The sequence below is a fragment of the Chenopodium album genome, chromosome 23 (assembly GCF_948465745.1).
Source record: "Chenopodium album chromosome 23, dcCheAlbu1.1, whole genome shotgun sequence".
Classification (NCBI taxonomy): Eukaryota; Viridiplantae; Streptophyta; class Magnoliopsida; order Caryophyllales; family Amaranthaceae; genus Chenopodium; species Chenopodium album.
Window position 1 is genome coordinate 8,870,327 of NC_137856.1, and position 13,476 is coordinate 8,883,802.

At 38.1% G+C, this 13,476-nt stretch overlaps 2 protein-coding genes across 2 annotated transcripts; both read left to right on the forward strand.

The window, feature by feature from the left end:
• The first annotated feature begins 1,553 nt into the window (after positions 1 to 1,553).
• On the forward strand, positions 1,554 to 4,868 carry LOC145606982 (uncharacterized). Its single transcript, XM_081662786.1, has 3 exons — positions 1,554 to 2,601; positions 2,850 to 3,501; positions 4,256 to 4,868. Exons 1-3 carry the CDS (start codon positions 1,554 to 1,556, stop codon positions 4,866 to 4,868), a joined length of 2,313 nt encoding a protein of 770 aa, XP_081518912.1.
• Positions 4,869 to 8,021: 3,153 nt separating this feature from the next.
• On the forward strand, positions 8,022 to 12,736 carry LOC145606744 (YTH domain-containing protein ECT4-like). Its single transcript, XM_081662567.1, has 9 exons — positions 8,022 to 8,186; positions 9,241 to 9,348; positions 9,765 to 9,841; positions 9,961 to 10,099; positions 10,534 to 10,604; positions 10,867 to 11,457; positions 11,552 to 11,764; positions 11,915 to 12,061; positions 12,150 to 12,736. Exons 2-9 carry the CDS (start codon positions 9,321 to 9,323, stop codon positions 12,345 to 12,347), a joined length of 1,464 nt encoding a protein of 487 aa, XP_081518693.1. The 5' UTR covers positions 8,022 to 8,186; positions 9,241 to 9,320; the 3' UTR covers positions 12,348 to 12,736.
• The last annotated feature ends 740 nt before the right edge of the window (positions 12,737 to 13,476 follow it).

Genomic DNA, 13,476 nt, shown 5'->3' on the forward strand with positions numbered 1-13,476 from the left:
ATGTTAGGTCTCTTATATCAAAGAGACCTGTTGTATCAACCAACAGGTCTTTTATGACAAATTGCTTTGCCTATTTTTGTAGTAGTGTCCATCCCTATCAATACTTTGACTTTTGTTCTCGAAACTTATGTTTCTCCAAACTCAGTCAAAGTGACACCTAATTGTGTCTCCCCAAAAATCAAACCTAGTGATGAATAACTTTCACGTCATTGATTATTGAACGAAGTGAAAAGTCTTGTGATGCGGTCGTTTTTAATAAAATACCTTATTTCAGTTCGTAAAGTTTTTTCTGCTTTTCTTTTTCTTTAGGAGTTATCCCTCACTCAACCTTATCTTTCGAGGGAGAAAGTTCCTCATAAAATTAAGAGGAAGAGCTATTATAAACAAAAAGAAAAGGTAAAGGGAAAAGCACACGAGAAACAAAGATTGGGGTTTTTCACCGGCAAAACCTGATGGAAGCCTCTCTATGATTCAACAATGAAGGCTAGAGTTTCAAAGAGAGAAGAGAGGGAATGACTAGTGGAAAGGGAATGACTTAAACAACGAAAAAGGAGAAGAATAGAATAATGCAATTCCCTTTGATTTACAATGTTGTTTGTTTACTACAAGAAAAGGAATCACAACCACCACCATACAACCTCCAATTCACTTCTCTTTCCCTTTTTCTCCGATCATCGTGAAAATCAAACCACATAGCCACCCCACTACACCTCTCCCACTCTTATCGCGTCGCCCCTCCATCTCCTTACCAATTCCTCTTTTCCTTCCCCTTGAAGAACCCTAAAGAAAACCTCCCCCACCCCCGAAAACCCCCAACCGTTCCTCCCTCCACCCCCAAAACCCTAGCGGCTAGGACAAGGTAGTTCGAGAAGGGCAGGGGTAGGTGCGACGATGGCTGGGGGAGGTGGATGGGTCGTTCGAAAGTAGGGTTAGGGTAAAAGAGTGGTGATAATGAAAAAACCTAGTGGAGGTAGGGAATTGGAAGACTTTCAAGAATGTAGAGGGTAAAGAAAATGGGAAAATAGGCCTAAAAACAACATCATAGGGAATAAAGGCAGTTGGACAGTTGCTCCCCTGCGCTTTTATGAATACCCTTAACCAAATGACCCCTAAATTTTAATAAGGTTATATATAAGGCTAACTTAATATTTCAAATGTTTAAATATTTAATTATTAATATGTAAACATATGATAATATAATAAAAGTATAATTTGAGATATTTTTAACGAGACCCCACATGAATTTATTTTTCTTTAACTAAAAATTGTCAAAGCTAGTCAAAATAGGGTATAATAATATCTAATTTTTTAACGGGGTTTATAAATAGTGTAAAAAATGGGATTTATTTATTTATTAATGACTATAATTATAATGACTATAATTACAATTGACTGCTAAATAAAAGAAAAAAAAATGCTCTCTAACAAAACCCTAAGCGAAAAAAATTCCAAATTCTCAATCGATTGAAGAACAAGATCAACTCAATCGATCTAAGAAAAAACCTAAACGAAAAATTAATCATCTGAATGTTAATTCCCATGGGGATGAAGAAATGATGGATGCTGGAGCAACTGTTGTTTCTAATGATCCTGGAATAGCTAATGGAAACAGAGAGGGTATGGGACAATCTCCTAACGGAATCCCCAAGTCTTTCCGTGACATGCTCAAAGGGGGAGGACAACAACACCCTAGACCCTTTGATGATGAGGTGCAGCTTCTTGACAGTGATGTTGATGATGTTTCAGATGATGAAGCAATCCCAGAAGAGGTGCTTAATGATGAAAGGTGTCCTGTTATTCAGCTTTCAAAAGAAGAGAAGAGAAGACTCAGGCAACCATGGATGCAGTCTCTGATAATTAAGCTCTTTAGTGGCAAACTTGGCTATATGGGGTTAATGAGGAGATTAAAGAAAAAATGGAATATAAAAGGGGAATTCTCTTTGACTGATATTGGATGCAATTACTATATTGCGAGGTTTACAAATCATGCTGATTACAATTATGTCCTCACACAAGGTCCCTGGATGCTGGATGATAACTATTTGACTATTCGAAAATGGATTCCAAACTTTGTTCCGGATGACTCTCCAATCAAGGTGCTTACTGCGTGGGTTCGTATCCCCAACCTCCCTGTTGAATATTTTGACATCAATTTTCTTAACAAAATTGGTTCAAAAGTAGGCAAAGTTCTTCGAGTTGATAAGACTACGGCTCAAGCTGAAAGAGGTCAGTTTACAAGATTGAGTGTGGAGATTGATCTTTTGAAACCATTGTTGTCTAAATTCTGGCTTAAGGGAAGGATTTGGCGCATACAGTATGAGGGCATTAAGGTGGTCTATTTTAAATGTGGCAGATTAGGCCACATTGAAGATGACTATAAGCTAGTGAATGAAGTAAATCAGCCTGATGCAATGGTTGTTCACAACAACCCGTTGCATAATCTAAATCAAAAGCTGAAGAAGTTGAGGATTTTGGCTCTTGGATGCTTGTCAAAAAACCTGTTCGCAAGAGGAGTCCAAAGGGATCTGAGGGTACTAACCAAGCTGGTCAAAGTGGTCCGAAAGGTCATGAGAAGTCAGTCCCGGGTGCAGCTCAACCACGGTTAGACAAAGGAAAGAATATTCAGAATATAATAGCTAGCAAGAATTAAGGGATTGGTTCACAATTTGCGGCCTTGGATATTGAAGAGATGGAAATTATGGAGCAAGATGGGGAACAAAATAAGGAAAGGGAGGATATTATTCCTAATTCTCAAGATAAGGATGGATTTAAATTAAATTTCCATCTATTAATCTAGGGGATAGCTCACAAATTAATTTGATAAAAGATAATTTTTTCCGATTTTATAGCAAAAAATATCAATCCAAAGCCATCGAAATCTATTCCTAAGAAGACTGTGACTAAAGGTTACCAGGAAAAGACCAAGCCATCCTCTGCAAAAAATAATCCAAGTCCCCTTAAGGAAATTGAAGTCAACACAAGTGATTCTTTTCCTAAAACTAAAGCCCTTGTGAGACAAGGAAAAGAGAATTTCCCTTTCTCATTCGAAGCTACCCAGCAGGCTAATACCCAAGCAATCCCTGAGCTAGAAACAAGCCCTGTGAAGTTGAACCAAGCTATCGAGAGGACAACACAAGTTAGTGAGGAGGAAGAAAATTTAATTGACCATGTCTCTAGCACCTTACTCGATCACTCTGAACATCCCCCCGGAGAAATCACTCTTCATTGGGCACGAAATGGAACAACCGTACATGCTGATCACAAATCCCATGTCACATGTACTGGAGACGGAAGTGGACTCATACCTACCACCAACCTCGATTCCCAAGGAACTGGTGGCGGCAACCATGAAAATTCCCATGGAGTTTCAGCGTTTGTTGAGACTCATTATCCAAGCCTATGTTTCTACCCTTCCAACCATACCTGTTTCTATGGAAGATATCATTCCAAATTTAGCTTCGGATACTTTACCAATCACATGTATGGTATGGAATGTGCAAGGTGCAGGGAGTAGAAATTTCATAAACTCCTTGAAGGATTTGACCCGTACTCATAACCCAATGTCTTAACTTTGGTGGAAACACATATGGGAGGAGAGCAAGCTGAAAAAATAGCTAATATTATTGGCTATGATGGTCATGTGCGTGGGTGGGGTTTAGTGGAGGTATTTGGGTGTATTGGCACACCAATGTGGTCACGGTTAACCTGATATCTCAACACAATCAACACATTTCAATGGAGATAACTCGAGTTGGGGCCCTTCCTTGGTATTTTTCTGCTGTCTATGCCAGTCCAGACCCAATGAAGAGAAGAGAATTATGGGAAGAATTGCGTACTTTTGCTGCACAACATGACAAGCCGTGGCTTATTGCAGGGGACTTTAATGACACCCGATTCCCCTCGGAACGAAATACCTCATGCAAGGAAACGGATCGAAGATCAGCTTTATTTAATGGGTGGATTGAGGATATGGATCTTTTAGAATTGGAGTTCTCTGGTGCAGCTCACACTTGAGCTAGAGGCCGATCCCCTGAAACAAGACAGAGTGGCAGCAGACTTGATCGTGCACTGTGTAATAATGAGTGGGTAGTACGTTTTGAGAAAGCAGCTATGAAACACCTCACGGCTATTCACTCTGACCACTGTCCTATTTTTATTTCTCCTAATGGTTTTGTTCCTTTGCAATCAATTCATAGACCATTCAGATTCCAAGCAGCTTGGATGTCTCATGAAAATTTTTCTGATTTTGTATTAGAAAATGGGATAAAAATAATTCTTTGATGCCTGCTTTATCTAAGCTCTCTAATGATTTGCAAACTTGGAATCGAGACACTTTTGGCAATATTTTCAAGCAAAAGCGAACCCTTGTAGCAAGAATTGGTGGAATTCAAAAAGCTTTGGCTACTCGACAAGACAGAGGATTGATGAAATTAGAGTATAAGCTCCGTCGAGAACTTGATGAAGTGCTAAACAGGGAAGAGACTTTATGGTATCAAAAATCGCGTGTTTACTGGCTTAAGGATGGAGATAGGAATACGACGTTCTTCCACCTAAGTACGATTGTAAGGAGATGGAAGAATAGTATCCAGCAAATTGAAGGAAGCAATGGTGAATGGATTCAAGAAAAGGAAGCAATTAAAGATCATATAGTTGGATACTTTACAACTTTATCTGCAGAGGAGGGTGAACCGCAATTATTTGATGTACCTCGTGATGTTTTTCCCGAGCTTCTCAACGCTAACTGGAACAAACTCACTCAATCCTACTCAAAGGTGGAAATAGATGAGGTAGTGAAGGATATGGCATCTCTCAAAGCCCTAGGACCCGATGGGTTTCAAGCCCTTTTTTACCAAAAAATTGGGACTTGATTTCAAAAACGGTCTATGATACAATAATCCCGATCCTAGAGGGAAAAGGAATGCCGGAGGATCTTAATGCTACATTTTTTACTCTAATTCCCAAGCTAGAAAAACCGGAACTTGCCTCACAATTCCAGCCAATTGGATTATGTAATGTGGCGTATAAAATAATAACGAAAGTTATTGTTAATCGCCTCAAACCCATTATGCCGAATTTGATCTCAAACACTCAATCGAGTTTTGTCTCGGGAAGGCAATTACAGACAACATTGTGATAATGCAAGAAGTGCTTCATACCATCAGAAGAAAACAAGGGGATAAGGGGTACATGGCCCTAAAGATTGACTTTGAGAAAGCCTACGATAGGCTTAGATGGTCTTTCATTCGGGATACCCTTGTTGAGATGAATTTGCCTATAACAATGATTGAAATCATTACGGAGTGTGTCACTACTTCATCGTTGCAAGTGTTGTGGAATGGAGAACCCTCGAAGAGTTTCAAGCCTAGTCGTGGGGTTCGACAAGGTGATCCCTTATCTCCAAATCTATTTGTTATGTGTATGGAGCGGTTTTACCAAATCATTGAGGCTGCAATTGTGAATGGTTATTGGAAACCAATTCGAGCTAGTAGGGAGGGACTTCTCTTCTCCAATCTATTTTTTGCTGATGACGTGGTATTGTTTGCCGAAGCTTCTCTTGATCAAGCCTTGATTATTAAAGCTTGTATGGACAGGCTCTGCAATGCTTCGGGCCAAAAAATAAGTGTGGCTAAGTCCAGAATATTTTCTCTAATAATGTTGATGAGGGTCTACAACATGAAATCAGTGAAGTCCTTGAGATGGATATCACCACAGACCTCGACACTTATCTAGGCATGCCGACTTTAACAAGTCGTGTGACCAAAGATACGTATAGTCATCTTTGTGAGAAAATAGATTGAAGACTTGCGGGTTGGAAATCAAAATATTTATCTCTTGCCGGCCGTATTACTTTGGCTAAATCCACACTCTCAACAATGTCCCTCTACTCTATGCAAACGGCCAAAATTCCCCGTTCAATTTGTGAAAATATTGACAAGAAGACGCGACGTTTCTTATGGGGTGGTGATGAAGACAAGCACAAAGTGCATCTTTTGTCTTGGGAAGCTTTACAAAGGCCTAAAGAACATGGAGGTATTGGGATTTATTCGGCTAAGCAAGCAAATGCAGCGTTTTTAACTAAGTTGGGTTGGAGGGTTCTCACCGAACCGAATGCACTATGGTCGAGGGTTCTAAGAGCCAAATATTGCAAGGGGCATTGTGATATTGATATGTTTAAACCTAAATCCAGCATGTCTAATGTATGGAGTGGGATAACTGCCAATGTTAATTTTCTTGGGGAAGGCATGCATGTTGCTGTGGGTAATGGGGCAAACACCCTATTTTGGGATCATAAATGGGCTGGGAATACGAAGCTAAAGGACTTGGCTGTGCAGGACATTCCCACTGAACTGTCTAGTGCTATGGTTGCTGACACGTGGGAGGAAAATTTTGGATGGCGCTGGAACATCTTCGCAGATTTCCTCCCCGAAAGCACCCTCAAGCTCATTCAAAATCATGAGCTTCGAATTGATCATAGCATAGGGGATTTGGTATATTGGAAAGGTGATGCTAAGGGTCGATTTTCTATTAAATCTGCCCTTCGTATTATGAGGCACGAAACAGATATCTTAGATGATAAATGTTGGGATGAAGTTTGGAAAGCTTCTGTTTAACAAAGGGTCCAAGCTTTCTTGTGGTTAGTTTGTCATGACCGTATTCTAGGCAATATGAACATGTACAAGAGAAGATTGCGTGATGATATGGATGCTAGATGTTATGTGTGTGGGGATGAAGAGGAGTCTTCTTTGTACATACTTAGGGAATGCCCTGCTGCCAAAATTGTTTGGAAAAAATTAGTTAAGCCTACAAATTTTTTCCAATTTTTACTGGGCAATATTAAGGATTGGATCACCACAAACCTTGCTAACAGGGATAGCATCAAGGCTGAGAATTGGCCAACCATTTTTGGAACGACCGTCTGGTGGATATGGAGGTGGCGTAACTGTCGTGTCTATAATAGAAGAGATGAAATACCAGTGGACTTAGGGGCTTTCATTCGAGTGAGAGTGGAAGAGATCAAGAGAAGTTTCTGTTCAAGACATTCACATCAAGCCATTCAATCTAGAAGAAAAGTGGAAATCAATGTCATGTGGCAAGCTCCCCAAGCTGATTGGTATGTCCTTAATTGTGATAGATGGAGCAGCTAATGGAAATCCGGGATTAGCTGGAGGAGGAGGCATTATTCGAAATTGGGAAGGCGAATTTGTTTCAGGTTTTACTGCAGGGTTGGGCGTATGTTCAGCTTTCAGAGCTTTAGCTCTTGCTAAGGGTCTCAAACTAGCTCAAGACCTTCAAATCCATCAGCTGGAAGTCCAACTTGATAATTTAGCTTGCATCCAAATCTTGCCTAGTGGAGAAAGCATTGGAGGGGAATATGCTCATGTTATTGCTGACTGCCTTCATATGCTCCGTAGCTCTAATTGGAAAGTGAAGATCACTCATATTTATCAAGAGGGAAATCGCGCGGTGAATTAGTTGGCCAACCGCGAAGTCACTCAAGACACTAATTTTTGTATTGTTAATTTCATTTCTTTAGAGCTTCGTAGGATCTTAGAAGAGGATGCAAGAGGAGTCTCTCTGCCTCGTCGTGTACCTCCCTAAGAGCTTAGTTTTTATTTTTGTTTGCTTGGTTTGTTGCTACTTTTTGCTTGCTTTTCTTTTTCCTTGGATATTTTTCCTCATTTGAATCAAAAAAAAAAAAATTACAATTGACTTTTTTGCGTTATATTATTCTAAAAACTTTTATATTTATTTAATTTAATTAATATCCGTAGTATAATTTTAAAAATCGAGCATGACTCAAAAATTATCTACGAGAAGTAATATATAGTAGTAGTAAATTAATCAAAATATATCTAGACATAGCGTGAGTCTTTATTTGGCCACGAGAGAGGGAAAAAATGTCGTCGGCCACGAAATGGTTATAAAAAAAAAAAAATCCAAAAATTAGGGGTTGACGTTTGATTTGGGCTTTATATTTTGGTTGCCTTCCAACCTTACACCGCTTTTTTTGTCTAAAAACCCAAATTTATTTCTTGGCGGCCAGCCCTCCTCTCTTCTCTCTTTCTCTCTCCTCTTTTCTTCTTCTCGAAGCCTCTCTCTCTCCCCCCCTCTCTTCCTAACTGAACCGCCAACCTTTGAGAGGCTCGAGATTTTCTCTCTCCTCTTCGCCGGATCTCTTTCTTCAGGTTTTTTTTCTTCTTTTTCTCCTTCTTTTTGTTTATTTCGATCTGTTTTTTTTGTGTTGTTTTGATTGTTTTTTGTGAATTAGGGTTTTAGCTCTGAGAAGGGTTTTATTGATGTATGGGAATTTTTGTTTGTTTTTTGATTGGGTATTTGTGTTTTGTTGTTTTATTGATTGTTAGCTGATGTTTTTATTGGGGTTTTTTTTTTTTTTTTTTTTTTTGTTGTTGGTTGTTTTGATTTGAAGTAGGGTTTTAGGGTTGAGGGTTGGAGGGAATTTTGTTTTGGGTCAACTCGTATTGTTTTGATGATTTTTGTGATTTAATTTTATGGCTTATGATATGACTCGTGATTTTTCTAGGTTTTTGGAGTTGATTTACCCAGATTTGCTGAGTTGAAGCTGATTTTGATGTTTTTTGGGTGGAAGGGATTGAATGTTTTTCTGGGGTTTTAGCTAATATTGTTTTTCTGGGGTTTATTTGTTTACTCGTGATTGATTGTTATTTGATTTCGGGTGTGTGTCAGCTACATATTCTAATACATCTCGATTTGTCGCTGCGTTTTCATGGTGCGTCTTGAAATATTTTGATGAATAATGTGTTGTGCTATTATAATGGAAGTAAAATTTCATGAACATATGTGGTAGAATGACGAGTTTTCTTTAATGGTGTTGTTGTTGGCTTTGATTACATTTTTACGTCGTCTTTGTATGTAAGATTGTCGCATTTGATTCTTCACTTGAGAATTACGATCTTTTGTAGCATGGGCAAATGCAGGTCTTGCTAAAAAGTATTGTAGTTCTTCAGATCTGGCATGTGTATGTAATTTTAAGCTGTTTACGTATGTTAATTTATGTTCTGAGTTGATGCTATTCATTTGTGTTCTGTGAATCGAAAGTGTTAGCTTTGGTTTGGAATCACGTCAATTGTTGTTTTGCCTGGAACTATATAATTGGTTTTTTGCAATTTTGATGTTGAATTATTATACTATTTCGTTTTATATCTTTTACTTTTTTCCACATTAACATTGATGCCTTATTTTTCATTTCTTTTTTTGCAGTGACTGTGTGCATTTCTGTGTGCATATCTTGAAGAGGTGCCAGATCTCTATTCAATTTTTGTACTATCCCCTTATTAACTATGGCAGCTATCGGAACACCCTCAAGTGGTAATACCTGATAACTTCATTTGTCTTCTGACCTCCCCTATTTTAGTTCTTTGTGTTTTGTTCGTCTTGTTTGTGGTGCTAGTTCATTTTCTATTTTCTAAATCATTTGTTTGCTGTGTCTTAGGACTTGTCAATATTGGTCTTTGTGTGATTTGAATTCTCAATTTTTATTTTAGCACAATCCAACAAAATTATATGTTTTTGTTGTTTATTTGCTTGCTCTTTGACTGTATTTTTGGAATTTTTTTTTTCTATTCTGTTATTGACTTTATCTGACTATTCCCATTGGTTTTCTGCTCAGAACCATTCATAGTTGATATGTGATCTATATTTATTTTTTTGAGTCTATCAAGATGCAGTTATGCATTAATTTTTTCTCATTGCTTGCTATGCTTTCTTGTTTTGTAATGTCGCAGATGCAGCAGATTTGTTGCAGCAGCTATCTCTGGAATCTCAGACCAAATCTCTTGACGCTCATGAGCCTCCAAAAAAGGTGGGTGCTCTATGTGTGTGTTTTGCTTAACTGAGTGTCTCCCTTCTATTTTACTCTGATCTTTCTGTTAATTTGATATTTTGTGACAAGTTCTTTACAAATTCTGATTTGCTTTGCAGTTTGGTTCAATTGGTTCTCGCAATGTTATCAACAGTTTGGCGAAGCCATATGAGCGTTCTACCGTGCCCATCCAGGATTATGCCAATCTGAGCATGTACTACCAGCATAATGGCTACCCCTCGGCTCCCTTCTTTTATGGTATAAGGTTCTTGCTTATTTTGTTGAAAACTTTTTAGCTTTTGGAATCTTTTGACAATGCTAAAAAGACTATAGCCTCATTTGTCAAAGATGAGATAAAAGCTATGATTAATCTTTTTCATTGCTACACATCCAAGTAGAGTGTTCGTCCTATGTCCAAGGACTCTGATGAATAAGGCTGAGTTACTTAGTATGTTCTTTCCTATATTCTGGATCTGTTGTTGCCAAAGGAATGTTGTTCTATGGAATAAGGCAGCATGCAAATCATACTCATAGCTTTCCTGAGTGGCTTGTATACCAATTTTCATGGACAAAGCCATGGCTACTATGATGCATGATTAAAGTGTACACTTTGAATAGTCTAGGCTTGTCACCATGAAACCATGTGTTAGGCATAATGATCTTGGAGTTAATGCCATTTTGTTTTTTTGCAGGCTATGATGATTCACTTAACATGTGGAATGATTACAGATACATGAATCATGATGGAGTCGATATGCACTCAGTAAGTGTTATGCATTGCATCTTTGTTGTTTTTGAAGAATAATTTATTTATTGGGTTGGGTTGGGGGGGGGATATTTAACGTTAGTGCTGCTAACTTAGCTTGTTTCATAGGAATTATGTTGCTCTATCATTGGAATTTATTGTTCAGCTGTGGAATCTATCTTCTCTTACCATACTTAATTATAAACTGCTGACTCTTATGTTGGTATGCATTTATGTATATGTACCTGTGTTTAATGAATTGATTGGGCAATTCTTGCAGGGCCTACAACAGCGACGAGTGAATTCAGGTATTGGTCAGGCTGCTGGGTACATGAGCAGGTCGCATCTAAATGATCAAATGTATGGTCATTTTGGAAACACTTATCGAGGTGGTTCTGGATTTGGGTTGAACTATTACAATCCCAAATCAACTTGGAATTCTTGGCGAACAGTTGATAATAAATATGCATCTAAAGGACGTAACAATGGATTCTTTGGCTATGGGAATGAGAATAAGGATAGTCTGAATGAGCTTAGCAAGGGCCCTAGATCAAAGGATGTGAAAACTCAGCTTGGTTTTGGATCAGTTAAATTGGCTGTGAAAGGGCAGGATCTCACTTCGAAAGTAAATAGCAAAGAAGAAACTATCTCTACAGTTCCTGACAAGGAGCAGTATAACAAAGAAGATTTTTCTGAGACTTACTCGGATGCTAAGTTCTTTGTCATCAAATCGTATAGTGAGGATGATGTCCATAAAAGTATTAAGTACAATGTCTGGGCAAGTACTCCCAATGGAAACAAAAAGCTGGATGCAGCATATCAGGAAGTCAAAGGGAAGCCTGAAAGCTGCCCTGTGTTTTTGTTGTTTTCGGTAAGTTGCTCAATTGTGCTGTGAGTTTTTCTGATAATTAGATCGTATTTTGCTTTTTGATTCTATGTTTTTAACGGTATCTTGTCCTTGACAGGTAAATGCTAGTGGGCAATTTGTTGGCCTGGCAGAGATGGTTGGTCCTGTTGATTTCAACAAGAGCATGGACTTTTGGCAACAGGACAAGTGGACTGGGTGCTTTCCTGTCAAGTGGCACATAGTTAAGGATGTCCCCAACAGTTTGTTGAAGCACATTACACTTGAAAATAATGATAACAAACCTGTTACGAATAGCAGAGACACACAAGAGGTAGAGTAACATCTTCGCGACATTTGATACCGTGCTTGATTTGCTTTTCCCTTGTCTCATGTTTGCTATCCTGCTTTTTTGCCAGCTGGTGCGGTTTTTTTTTTTTCCCAAGTATATTGCACCGCTAATGATTAGTTGGTGATGCTGCAGGTTAAACTTGAGCAGGGAGTTCAAGTGCTTCAAATTTTCAAGTCTCATCTGACTAAGACTAGTATTTTGGATGACTTTGAGTTTTACGAGGCACGACAAAAAGCTTTGCAGGACAAGAAGGCCAAGAGACTTCAATTCCAGAAACAGGTCAGAATATTTTTTGTTTCGTTAAGTTTATGGCATTGCTTTGTTCTACTCTATTTTAATCTTTTTAAACTTGCTGAACTAAATGCAGGTAAAGAATGAGAACAGTGCTGGAGATGTAGATGGTGCTGCCAAAGTCCTCACTGATGGATCAGCAAACACAACTGTACCCAACGGCCAGTTCAAGACGCATCAGGAATCTGCAGCTAGACCTCAATCTTTTGCTGATGTCACCAAAGGTGTCAAAGGAGAAAAGGCAGGTGCTGCTGCTGACGTTGCATCAGCTTGAATGTGCTTCAATAATCTCGACATGGCTGGCAAATCACAGGTTTTTGATGGCAGAGTGATAATCCTGCATAGTGCCTAGTTTTGATCCATAAGTTTTAGTTAGTTATAGGTGCTCCTTTTCTTTGTTATTGCGACTTTACCTTTTTTTCTTCGATTATTTTCTTATTGTGGGGGAGGGGGTTGATATGCAAGATATGGTTGTGTTATCTTCTATTTTTCAATTTCTTTTTGAATGTAGCCTTTTAGGGCAGATATTGATTTGCGTTTTGTAGTAAAAGGGCTGTGTTTTGGTGGATCTGGGATAGTGGTAGCGTAGCTGCATAGGAGGACTTTCTGAGACCTAAGAGTATGTGTAGTTTTAATGAAATTGAGTTTCTGTTTTCTGAGTAATGGAGATGACGTAAACAAAGATTGTGTTCCATTTATCTTGCATTATGTTTTACTTGTTCCAAATTGAATTGGATTATATTAGGCTTAGAACAGATCATAAAAAAGAGTGCAGTTTAAAACTAATACAGATAACCATGTGGATTGACAATTCATTCTAAGCATCTTAGCATATTGATTATCATTATAGCGAGTAATCTTATAGCGAGTGCAGTTTAAAACTACCAGATAACCATGTGGTTGTCTCATAAATCTTGGAGGCGACTACAGCTCAGTTTGTTGCATGTTAGCGTATTCTATGATCCAGGTCAATTTGTTACGTGTTAGCGTATTCTATTTCATAAATACTGCACCATCATGTTTCCGAAAGTACTACTATAATAATTTTTTTTTACTAATGATTCAAATTTATAAAATGTTGATATTTTTATGCTTTATGCAATTCTCTTAAGTAATGTAAAAGTACAATTATTGCAATTTTCAATGGAACAAAGAGAGTATGTTACTCCGTTTAATCAACTGGTTTTGGCAAATAATCCAAATCTCTAATAACTACTAGTCCTTTCAAATTGTGATTTTCTTGAAAACTACTTTCATCACATACTGCCTCGACTTTTCTAGTAGACTTTTCTTGTTTTGGATGAGAAAGTGACTTTTATTAAGGCAATGCTTGGATTGGGGTAATATATTAAGGGGTAATAAAAATCAAACTTGAAAAAACTAAAATAATTAGAATTGTTGTT